Source organism: Ochlerotatus camptorhynchus, unplaced genomic scaffold (assembly GCF_037179485.1).
Source record: "Ochlerotatus camptorhynchus isolate MF236.1 unplaced genomic scaffold, CSIRO-AGI_Acam_v1.1 ptg000696l, whole genome shotgun sequence".
Classification (NCBI taxonomy): Eukaryota; Metazoa; Arthropoda; class Insecta; order Diptera; family Culicidae; genus Ochlerotatus; species Ochlerotatus camptorhynchus.
This window is the reverse complement of record NW_027041172.1, coordinates 544,334-557,100: the sequence shown is the minus strand read 5'-3', so window position 1 is coordinate 557,100 and position 12,767 is coordinate 544,334. Positions and strand designations below refer to the sequence as shown.

The following is a 12,767-nucleotide window of genomic DNA, read 5'->3' as shown; positions in this document are numbered from 1 at the left end:
TCCGGTAGCACATGAAAACGTCATTACTTTTCAGCTGCGTACCAGGCTTTAAGTGGCTCAGTTTTTAGTTTCCTCATCGAAGTGTAGGTGGCTACAGATTTATCCAAAACAAGACGCATGCTAGCTAAAGCCCTACAGTAAAAGTATGGACGTCTGTCAAAAGTTGTTCCAATCGAACCGTCAAAATGCACCCACTAATAGAATTCCACACATTTTTATTGGCGAATTTCCATGTAAAATTCCACATGATTTTCATGTGACCACACATAAATAGAATCCACATAGAAGCACATATGAAATTTATGAGTCAAATGAATAGTATTTGTGGTTAAACATGGCTTTTATGTGTACACATATTAAGTATATGCCCGACACATAGATATTATTTGTTGATCACATTGCAAAAATTCATGTGTGGGACACATAAAAACAATCTTTGAAATTTTATCAGTGCCGCTTTGCTCGATTGGAACAGCTTTTTCAGTTTTGTGGTGACAGTCGTCCATACTTTTACTGTAGGGCTTTAATGCTAGCTTGTCAGATTTGATTGTTACGAAAATCAAAACAAAATAATAATAATCGATTCCAAAGGCAAAAACATTTTGGCACTGGACAGTATTTATTGTGAATTAAAATTGTAAAACAATGCCAGGAAAAGTTAAAGTTAAAATTCTTGCGGGGCGGAATTTACCTGTGATGGACAGAAGCAGTGATACCACTGATGCATTTGTAGAAATAAAATTTGGATCAATCACCCATAAAACGGATGTTTGTAGGAAAAGTCTAAACCCTGTATGGAATTCTGATTGGTACCGATTTGAGGTGAGCAAAATTAGTCTGAATTTCCTTATATTATATATCAAGATATCACAGGTCATGCATGGAATCTGCTCGCAATTTTTTGGTCATTGGTAGTCCGTTCTCGCTAAAACAAAAAAAGTTATAATGATTATGTTAAATCAGGGATAGACAATCAAAACATATTCCATCTCATTCGATCTTTTTGGTGGATATGGCGAGGAAATGTGCAGATTTGATGTATGAGCTCGGTGATTTGATATTGCATGAATCTTTTTTTTTTTCAATCAATCATTGATAGCACATAATCCTTGAATAAAATAAAAGCAAACAAATAAACATAATAATTCCATGTGGCATTTTCCATTCCTAGGAATAAGCCTTGGAATATTTGAAACATCAAAGGTGTTTGTGTATCATGAATAAGGGATGTTATTGTTTTCGTTTTAACCTGCATACGAGCAGATGTTAGAACGAATGAATTGAATTGGAATGGAAACGCATCATCACCGAAAACTTTGATAAGAGCACCGACATGGATTTGTTTCATTTCATCGTTGAAATTAGTGATCTAAATGGATAAAGTTTGTGTTCGGCTGCAGCAGTGTATCGTATTGTTCATACTGCTTTGATGAGAGCCTCGGTTTTTTCTTTTAATTTTACGTGGAGCTTAGTGGTGAGGCGTATATTAGGTAGGAGTATATTAGGTATATCTGGGAATATTTCAGCAGGATAGCTGTTGTTTCAAATTCCTTATAAACGAAAAATATTAAGAATGGTTATATACAGAAATTGATATGGATCAAGTAGTCTACTAAGACTGAATTGATGTAATTTTTAATACGTATTAACTGTGTTTATTTTGCAAGGAAATTTGCAAAAAAATAAATAACCTAATGACGTGTAATTCTTGTTTTGGTGTGGATTTTCAGGTTGATGATGCTGATCTTCAGGATGAGCCATTGCAGATTCGTCTCATGGATTATGATACTTATTCAGCAAATGATGCAATTGGAAAAGTTTACATCAACTTAAGTCCTCTGTTATAGTAAGACCCCTAAAGATAAGGGAAAGCTCGAGCATTGTTTATCACGTTTAATTTCAGTTCATTCACTCTAGATAAACCAACACAAAGTAATACAGGTAAAGGCTCCGTTATGTCCGGATGGATTCCAGTCTATGATACAATGAATGGAGTTCGAGGTAAATAGAATTTTGTTATTTATGTATGGTGATTAATTTTATACTCTTGTAGGTGAAGTGAACATAATTGTTAAAGTTGATTTGTTTACTGATTTTAATAAATTTCGGCAAAGTTCCTGCGGGGTACGCTTTTTTCACTGTAAGTGGCATCATAAGAAGGTTAGCCTTGTTTATAGTAATCGTGGATTTTTGTCTGTAGCATCTATTATTCCTCATGGTTACAATGCACAAGTCATACACGGTTTTGTGGAAGAGTTGGTCGTTAACGATGATCCAGAGTACCAATGGATAGATAAAATACGTACACCTAGGGCGTCAAATGAAGCAAGACAGATAGTTTTCATGAAACTGTCAGGACAAGTATGTAGTAGTTAGTATGTATGATCATACTTTATCCATTACTTAATTTCACCATATAGGTTCAGAGGAAAATTGGATTGAAAGCTATTGAACTTGGAGCTAACGCTGTCATAGGATATACACAATGTTTTGACTTGGAGGGAGATGTTGGTGTTGTAGCTCGAGGTATTGGTACAGCCGTTACATTGATAAAAATTCATGAGAATTTTGCTCATCAGGTAGTCGACAACACACTTGTGGAAGAGTAAGTATGTCTGTTTTATTCTTTCTATTATTATTAGTGATTAAAGCTAGCGATGTAACAGAAAGTTTGTCAAACTTGAAGCAAATGCGGCGTTTGTCAGTATAATGTCATTTTCAATTTCACCTACACCAGAGTCGATGTTAATAAGAGTCCCGCCAGGAGAAAACCTTGCAATCAAGTAGAACGGTTTGTGATATTGCATCAGTGTTAGTGGCTACCACATTTGTTGCTTTAATATCGAATGACTTTGATGCGGGAGTGAAAAACATCTTGTCGGTAACGAAGCTTTTGGGAGATAACAACATCTATAAGACCTGAATTAATTTCAACCAACTTCTTGCTATCACTAATGCACTAAATTAAACATTATTATCATTATTTAAAATTATATCTGCTCTGGGAAAATAATGTTTATTTACTTTTATCATTCGGTATGCCACTTAACAGTTCGATTGGTACTTCAATATTGAATTTTCAAATAGCCGTATCTGCTTTTGTAAACAAGGTTTCATGTTAGATTGTGTGGGTGAAAATAAGAGTTTCGAAATGTTCTGGCTGAAACTTGTAACATCGTTTCTTATCTGCACTATACATCGATGTGGTTTTGGGACGAAAGGTCGAAAGGACAAAAGGTCGAGGAAATGGATACCCTCGAAGAGCACCATGATCAAACCACCAGCAAGAACATTGGAGCCTATCCAAAAGTGAAATCTCTACCACAGCCCCCTTCTCCTTCATCGCCGCCTTGTCCTTCTATGCCCCCTACTCCACTCGTTCCCCCGAAAATCTCAGCGAACCCGGGCCACAAGTCTTACAATGATGACTCGAAAGGTCCGTGAGTTGTTTTTTTTCCGACCCAAACAAAAACCTTTGAATATTTCTCGGATTTCGAAGGATCTGACAAAACATTTTTCGGCCGTAGCCGATATCTTTAAGGTGACGTCGAACAAACTGCGCGTTACCGTCGATGACCTGAAACAGGCAAACCGGATTGTTGCCTGTGAGCTTTTTTCGATCGAATATCGAGTCTACGTCCCCAGTTGTGACGTAGAAATTGAAGGAGTGGTCTCCGAAGCGAGTCTGACTTGTGAGGATTTTCTACAAGTCGAATCTTTCGGCATTTTCAAAACCGTGCCCTCCCGAAAGTCAAGATACTGGACTGCATTCAACTGCAGTCAGTGTGGCTCATTGGCACAAACAAAAAGTATACCCTCTCAGATTCGTTTCGTGTGAACTTTTCAGGATCGGCATTACCTGATTACGTCACAATTGGGAAGGTTCGACTACCTGTACGCTTGTTTGTACCGAGGGTAATGAATTGCTTGAAATGCAAACAACTAGGTCACACCAAGGACTTTTGTTCCAACAAACCGCGGTGCGATCAATGTGGGGAGGAGCATACGGAGGGTCCTTGTCATGCTACCCCAAAATGCGTTTACTGTAGGGATGCTCCGCATGATCTAAGCGATTGCCCGAAGTACAAACAGCAGGGAGAAAAACTAAAGCGGTCTTTGGAAGCTCGCCCTAAGCACTCGTTAGCAGAAATTTTGAAAACGACCGCTACATCTTCCCAAACCACCCCAAAAAGCAACAACACATTCCTCCTCCTGCCAGATGATGATCAGGGCTCTGACTCAGAGGTTGGTGAGAGTAGTCCTTTTGTCTTTAACGGCAACACGAGGAAGCGGTCCAAAACAAACGTCACTCAAAAAATCTCGTAAGGCCTCTCGTACGGACTCTCAACCTACCTTGACAAATTTAAGAGGTAGCGGAAATGTAGCAAAACCCCCACCACCGGGATTTAAATTTTGTAATTTTAACAAAGACTTCCCGCCACTTCCGGGATCATCTAAAATCGCAGATATCCCAGTTTTCAGCCAAAAAAAAACAGCTGAATAACCATCAAAAACATGCCATGTTCACGTTTTCTGGAATTGTGGAGAGCATCTTCAATATATTTAACGTCTCCGACTCGACGAGGAACATTATTAATTTAGTGCTTCCAATTGTGAAAACTCTTTTGAAGCAACTAGCATCTAGGTGGTCCTTCCTTGCATCGATCATATCTTTTGATGGAAAATATTTCGAATGATGTCGGGGATTAGATCTCTCTTCGTCAATGGAACTGTAGAAGTCTTATACCGAAACTTGACGCATTCAATTTTTTAGTTCACAACTCACTTTGTGATGCATTTGCTCTTTGTGAAACATGACTTTCTTCAGACACCGATCTCCCTTTCCACGATTTTAACATTATTCGCCTCGATCGAGCAGATTCGTATGGAGGGGTGCTTCTAGGGATTAATAAGCTCCATTCCTTTTATAGAATCAATCTGCCTTCCGTGACAGGCATTGAAGTTGTCGCGTGTCAGGTAAATATTCGAGGTAAAAGCCTCAGTATTGCTTCAGTATATCTTCCTCCGAGAACCGCGATTTCTCGCCAAGGTCTCTCAGATATCTGCTCAGTTTTATCTGAGCTTCGGTTGATCTTAGGAGATTTTAACTCTCACGGTACAGGCTGGGGGGAACTGTACGGCGACAACCGCTCAACCTTGATATACAACATGTGCTACATCATCAAAATGACAATTCTGAACACCGGCCAAACCTCCAGCAAGAGTGAGCAGATCAGACCTCTCACTTTGTTCGAGTTTACTATCGTTGGATTGCTCGTGGAAAGTGTTTCAAGATCCCTACGGTAGTGACCACTTGCCAATTAAAATTTCTATTACCAATGGTTCATCCTCCACCCGCTCGGTTGACATCGCGTACGACCTCACGAAAAACATCGACTGGCAAAAATTTGCGTTTAAACGCTTTCGCAAACACGGTAAGGTTGGGGATTTCGAGCGGTACACCGACCTCGAGAAAACTTTTAAGGGCTTGATTAAAGCCAAAAACGCGGCTACTGGCGTCGGTTCGTTTATGGTTTGTCACGAGAAACTTTCATGAGAACACTCTGGAATGTCGGCAGGAGAATGCGAAACGCTTCATCACCGGTCAACGAAGACAAGAAGTACTCAGACAGTTGGATATTCAGCTTCGCGCGGAAAGTTTGCCTGGATTCGGTGTCGGTTCAAACCAACGTTCGTGATCGTCCGTCGGGTGGTAACGAAATAAATTCTATGTTTTCGATGGTGGAATTCTCACTTGCTATCCTCTCTTGTAACAACTTAGCTCCAGGAATGGGTAGAATCAAGTTCAACTTGCTTAAAAATCTCTCAGACGTCGCGAAGAGACGGTTGTTGAACTTATTCAATCAATTTCTGGAGCACAACATTGTTGATGATGATGATGATGATGATGATGATTATGATGATGATGATGATGATGATGATGATGGTCCCACCTCTTACCCCCAAAGGTTTGAGCTGGACGATTTATCTTTAAGATAATTAAATATGACATTTTAACCAGGTTAGCAAACAAAATCGAACTGGTTTCAGTTACAGATATAAATTCCCTCTAGAGTTTACAGTTGCTTCACAGCGATATAAATGTGGAAAAGCTCAGGCGCCTTTTTGTCCACCTAAAATATTCATAAGTATTACAAGCGATCAAAAGTTAATGATCAATCAACAAAGCATCCTGTTACACTAGCAACTCCGCAATCTGATGCTATCATAATTTTCAGCCGTACACACAAAATCACGGCCTCCCTGTTCGGTAATTTTTTACTGGGTTTTTGAACAGCTGAAAAAGTCAGTAAACTTAAAAAAATTGTAAAAAATTGTATAAAAGTGATTTTTTCTTGAAATTTATACAGACTCTGTTCTTATTACATTTATTTGATGATAAAAATAAAATATGTTAAAATTGTTCGTTGCATTACGTGTGACCGTTATTTTCAGTTTACTGACTTTTTCAGCTGTTTGAAAACCCAGTAAAAAATTACTGACCCAGTAAAATAATCTCTGTGTGTAATACGCGCGCGAGGCTCAAACCTATGTAGACTACTTTTTTTATTAATCTACTATTAAATCAAATATTCAAAATCCATCATCACCATCGTGGCGAACAGAAATAGTTTTTGCAGTGCTACAATAATTATTAAAAAAATCGTTAAGACAGCTATCCATATAAAATAATCCGTAAGAGATAACTTCGTCAAGATACATAATTTGTCAATTCATAAAAAAAACACTGGATAACTGTTCAAAAGACAGTTTTAACGTGTGAAATGCAGTGTCTTTTAAATTCTGTAAGTGTTGCTGAACGTTTGATATGTCTAGGCATCGAATTGAAAACATGTATTCCTTTATAATATAATGAATTTTGTGAAGCACAAGTCAAGAAATGTGGTGTTCTTATTTCAACCGTGTTTCTAGTATTATATCTATGAAAGTCACTTTTTCTTTCAATTCGATCACACAAATATCGAGGCAGCAAACCGTTAACTACTTTAAAAATGAAAACCATAGTCAAATATTCAATTCTGTGCTTCACCGACAGGTGTAAGGCGTCTAGCATCAAAGTTGAGGAAGTGAAACTATTACATCTCAAAATCAAACGCATTATTTTATTCTGCAAGCGCTGTAATCTCGATATTTGTATTGCTTGGGCCAGAAATAAAATGGAAGGGCAAAAGTCTAGATGAGGAGAGATGATTGATTTGTATAGCTGTATTTTACTGGCAATAGTTAAATCGTTTTTCAGTCGACATAGAATTCCATACTTCTTGGCAATTTTCTTGATGGCATTGAACTTAAGTGTGTCATCAATAATCACGCCAAGATATTTAATCTCCCGAACGCGATCAATAGTCTCATCATCAATTACAACACAGACGTTCTCATTTACTATATTCCGCGAAATTACCATAAATTTAGTTTTACTTGTATTCAATTTCAACTGCTTATACTTCAACCATCTACTTAGAGAACGCAAATCTTCATTCAAGTGTAAAACGGCATCATCTAAATATTTAGCTGCAATGAATAACACAGTATCATTTTGTTTTCTTTGGTTTGTTTTCCGTTGATCTTGTTTTCCGTGCTGAGCACCAAAGCTACCGACGCCAGGAAGGCAGCTACCACACCTGGACCCTACCTATCGACCCATCAACTCATGAACCGGGGACCAACGGCTTTACTTCCCTTCCGAAGGAAGGCGTGATCAGAGATGTTATGCCTCAGAACATTCCGGTGGCGCCGACTGGGATTGAACCCAGGCCTGCTGGGGTGAGAGGAAAACACAGTATCATCTGCAAAAATATTAATGTCGCAAAATCGTAAAACACGTTTTTAATATACATAATAAATAACAGGGGCCCTAATACACTTCCCTGGGGCACTCCAAGGTTATTCCCCACGGTACTGGAAACAGAATCATTAAAAATAGTCCGTTCAATTCTGTCAGACCAATAGCTTTCAAACCATTTATATGCAGTACTCGTAATTCCAAAACGCTTGATTTATCTTAAAAATAAGGGCCTAGAAATTGTTTCAAAAGTGCGTTTAAGATCCAAAAAAACAGCAACAATCGTATCTTTACACTCCAAGTTATTTTTCCACTTTGCTAATACCAAATTCAACGCGGTTTTACAAGAATTTTATGTGATGAACTAGCCTACGGCTAAAAATCACAAAAATAAAGAAAAAAAAAAAAAAAAAAATACAAGAATGAAATCAAAGTATTTCTTTTAAGTATTTAGGTGTCTGGTTCGATTCCAAATGCACATGGGGAAAACATATTGCGTATCTGAAACAAAAATGCCAGCAAAAAATTAATTTTCTTCGTAAAATTACCGGAACTTGGTGGGGAGCCCACCCGGAAGATCTGATTAGGTTGTACCGAACAACCATCCTCTCGGTTTTAGAGTACGGTACCTTCTGCTTTCAATCCGCGGCAAAAACACATATCCTGAAGCTGCAACCGTTGCCTCCGAATCGCGCTTGGCTGTATGCACTCGACGCATACGATGAGCCTCGAAGTACTCGCGGATGTTCTCCCACTGACAGATCGTTTCGCGGAACTGTCCTTCCGGTTTCTTATCTGTTGTGAAGTAATGAACCCATTGATAATAGAAAACTTTGAGAAGCTACTCGACAGAAATCCTCAAACAAGATTCATGAGTCTCTATTACGAGTACATGGCGCTGAAGGTTGGTCCTTCTTCATTAATCTCCAATCGTGATTGCTTTCAAGCCTTCTATAGTTCCTCTGTAAATTTTAATCTGACCATGATGCAAGAAATCCATGGAATACCAGATCACCATCGGTGGATGGTTGTTCCGTCAATTTTTGCAATCAAGTACCACCATGTAACTTTTTTTTTTTTTATTAATTACTTTATTTGTACAGGCTCAATCGAATAAACTTTACAGAGCCGAATTATCATTTTCGTTATACATTATTGATGTCTTATATTATATATAAGTTAAAGGAGCTGGACCGGATACTCGCGGTTGTCTCGAGGTTAGTGGAGATTTACAATTTTTTTGGATGGGAAAAGGGAGAGGGAGGTTTGAAATGTGGTTTTCGATACAAATATTTAATTAATCCTAAAACATGAACTAATTTCTATTCATCTTGAAAACAAACATTAAAAAAAACTACACGCACAATACACAAACTAAACACAAGGTTAATAAAACTTACAATCTAAGGTTAGTATTCTTAAAGTAAACATATATGAGTTTCATAAACTCCAGATCACGTCTAGCCAAAATATCCCGAACTGGAACATTAGGTTGTCTACCTCGAGCCCGAAGGGAATCGCACAGCTCAGATCTGACTCCACGATGCTCAGCACAAGACCAAAGGATGTGATCGGCGTCTTGGTAACCTTGTCCACATTCACAGAGATTGCTGTCTCCCAGCCCAACACGGAACAAGTGAGCGTTTAACGAATAGTGATTGGACATGAGGCGAGACATCATACGAATGAAGTCTCGACCCACATCCAACCCCTTGAACCAAGGACTCTTCGACACCTTAGGGATGATCAAATATAGCCATCGTCCCAAACTCCCTTCACTCCACTTATTCTGCCAGCTGACGAGTGACTGTTGACGATAAATGAAGAAAAATTCGTTGTAGGCGATTTGTCGATCGTAAATATCGCCTTCCATAGCGCCCACCTTAGCAAGTGAGTCCGCCATCTCATTGCCCGGAATCGAGCAATGAGATGGGACCCATGCAAAGGTGATGACAAAAGATCTTAAAAATAAAGCACTTAAAAGCTCTCGTATTTTCATGAGAAAATACGAGGAGTGCTTTACCGGCCTCATGGATCGAATAGCCTCGACAGAACTGAGACTATCCGTAAAAATAAAATAGTGATCTGGTGCAAGTGAGGCGATCGTTTCTAGCGTATAGTGTATTGCCGCCAGTTCAGCAACATATACGGAACAAGGAGTTTGAAGCATTCGAGAGGCGCTATGAAATTCGTTAAAAATACCAAAACCAGCGGACGACTCTATTAGTGATCCATCTGTGAAGAACGATCTTGCGGAATCAACTTGGCCAAACTTTGCAGCGTAAATTGACGGAACAATCATGGAACGATAATGTTCTGGGATCCCACGAATCTCCCGCGTCATAGATAAATCAAAACTAACTGAATTGCCGAAGTCAGAGAAGCATACACGATGAGGATTATGCTGTGAAGGGCTGACATCCTGTGTTATGTACACGTAGTACAATGTCATAAAACGAGTTTGGGGGTTTAGCTCAAGAAGCTTCTCAAAGTTTGCAATCACCAGTGGGTTCATAATTTCACAACGGGTGAGGAGCCTGAGGGATAATTCCGAAAACCGATCAGATAGTGGCAACATGCCCGCTAACACTTCGAGACTCATCGTATGAGTCGAGTGCATGCATCCTAACGCGATACGAAGACAGCGATACTGGATCCGTTCCAGTTTGATGATGTGCGTTTTAGCCGCCGACTGGAAGCAAAAACTACCGTACTCTAAAACCGATAAAATCGTTGTCCGGTACAACGTCAGAAGATCTTGTGGATGGGCTCCCCACCACGTTCCGGTAATTGATCGAAGGAAATTGATCCTTAGTTGGCATTTTCGTCTCAGATACTCAATGTGGGATCTCCAGGTGCATTTGGAATCGAACCAGACCCCGAGATATTTAAAAGACATGGAATGAGTGATCGGTTTACCCAAAAGTTGAAGCTTCGGTTGTGCTGGGCTATGCTTCCTAGAAAAAACGACCAACTCAGTTTTCTCCGTGGAGAATTCGATACCTAGCTGAATAGCCCAAGTAGACAAATTGTCCAAGGTATCCTGTAAGGGTCCTTGCAGGTCAACCTCTTTTGGCCCTGTGATAGACACTACGCCGTCATCTGCAAGTTGTCTCAACGTGCAATTGTCACTAAGACAGACATCAATTTCTCTAACGTAGAAATTGTACAAAAGGGGGCTTAAACATGAGCCTTGGGGGAGACCCATGTAGCTAAATCGAAAAGCTGTAGAGTTTCCATGAGAAAAGCTCATATGTTTCTCTGACAGCAAATTGTACAAAAAGTTATTAATTAATGGAGAAAGGCCACATGCGTGGAGTTTGTCTGAAAGGACCTCAACCGATACTGAATCAAAAGCCCCCTTAATATCCAAGAACACAGAAGCCATTTGCTCTTTTTTAGCAAAAGCCAACTGAATTTCGGTGGAAAGCAACGCGAGACAGTCGTTCGTTCCCTTGCCCCTACGGAAACCAAATTGAGTATCTGAGAGTAGGTGGTTCGTCTCAACCCATTTGTCCAAGCGAAAAAGGATCATTTTCTCCAACAATTTTCGAATGCACGATAACATCGCGATGGGACGATACGAGTTATGATCTGAAGCCGGTTTTCCAGGCTTTTTAATGGCTATAACTCTCACTTGTCTCCAATCATCCGGAACAATATTGAGCTCTAGGAACTGACAAAACAAGTTCAACATGCGCCTCTTAGCGACGTCTGGGAGGTTCTTCAACAAGTTGAACTTGATTCTATCAGCCCCCGGAGCCGAATTGCCACACGAAAGGAGCGCGAGTGAGAGCTCCAGCATTGAAAAAGGCTGGCTGATCTCGTCTACCGAATTCGTCGTTTCGCGAGGAATCATCCGTGCCGGCACGGAATCAGGACATACTTTTCGTGCGAACTTAAGAATCCAACGATCTGAGTACTCCTCGCTCTCGTTGTTTGAAGACCGGTTACGCATCCTTCGCGCCGCATTCCACAGCGTATTCATCGACGTTTCGCGCGATAATCCGTCCACGAATTGCCGCCAGTATCCGCGTTTCTTGGCTTTGATGAGGCTTTTGAGTTCGCGTTCAAGAGTCGAGTACGCTTCGAAATACACGGGTGTTCCACGTTTCCGGAAAAGCTTAAACGCGTCGGACTTTTTACGATAAACCTCTGTGCATTGGTGGTCCCACCAAGGGGAAGGAGGTTTCCTACGCAAAGACGTTCCAGGAACCGACCGAGTTTGAGCTCGAAGCGCGCTGTCCAAGATCAGATTGGAGAGGAAGTTATATTCCTCCAACGGTGGAAGCCCTTCTACCGACGACACGGCTTCCTCTATCGCGGTCTTGAACGTTGTCCAATCGATATTACGGGTGAGGTCGTACGCGACGTTAACGGATTCCGACGGATTGAACCCACTGGCAATCGAAATTTTGATCGGCAAGTGATCACTACCGTGGGGATCTTGGATCACATTCCACGTGCAATCCAACGATAATGAGTTAGAGCAAAGTGTGAGGTCTAATTTATTGGGCCGTGATATATTCAGTGGAAATAAGTATCCGAGGAACTACTGTAGTTAATAAAATACTTTATTAGTTAAAGATTAGCAACAACAATGCTCTCACTTGAATGGTGCTTTTACGAATGTAGAAAAACAAGGTAGGCGGTGCTGTCGGTGTAGGTAGAAAGTTTCATTCTTGACAGCACAGCTCTGATGGTAAGAGCATCTCGATCGTTGCTCCTACCAATACTCCTCCTCAACGATCTCCGCCGGTCAATCCCAGCATAGCAGAGAACTTCCGAAGCTTCACCTGTCCAAGCGCCTTGGTAAGTATATCCGCAGCCATTTCTTCGGTTGAGCAATACAACAGTTCCAGTACCTTTGCATCGCACAACTCCTTGACGAAACACTGCCGAGTCTCAATGTGTCTCGATCGCTTGGTCGTCCGTTCCGAAACAATGAACTTAATGCAGCTCT

The 12,767-nt window shown here is 40.3% G+C and overlaps 1 protein-coding gene across 1 annotated transcript in view; it reads left to right on the top strand.

Moving 5' to 3' along the window:
• Positions 1–596: 596 nt before the first annotated feature.
• Positions 597–12,767, top strand: part of LOC135714693 (C2 domain-containing protein 5) — a 60,118-nt gene continuing 47,947 nt past the window's right edge. The window contains exons 1-6 of the mRNA XM_065238079.1: positions 597–822; positions 1,731–1,846; positions 1,904–2,001; positions 2,054–2,140; positions 2,201–2,361; positions 2,421–2,605. Coding sequence (XP_065094151.1) covers positions 646–822; positions 1,731–1,846; positions 1,904–2,001; positions 2,054–2,140; positions 2,201–2,361; positions 2,421–2,605 — 824 coding nt within the window. The 5' untranslated portion in view covers positions 597–645. The remainder of the gene's footprint in view (positions 823–1,730; positions 1,847–1,903; positions 2,002–2,053; positions 2,141–2,200; positions 2,362–2,420; positions 2,606–12,767) is intronic.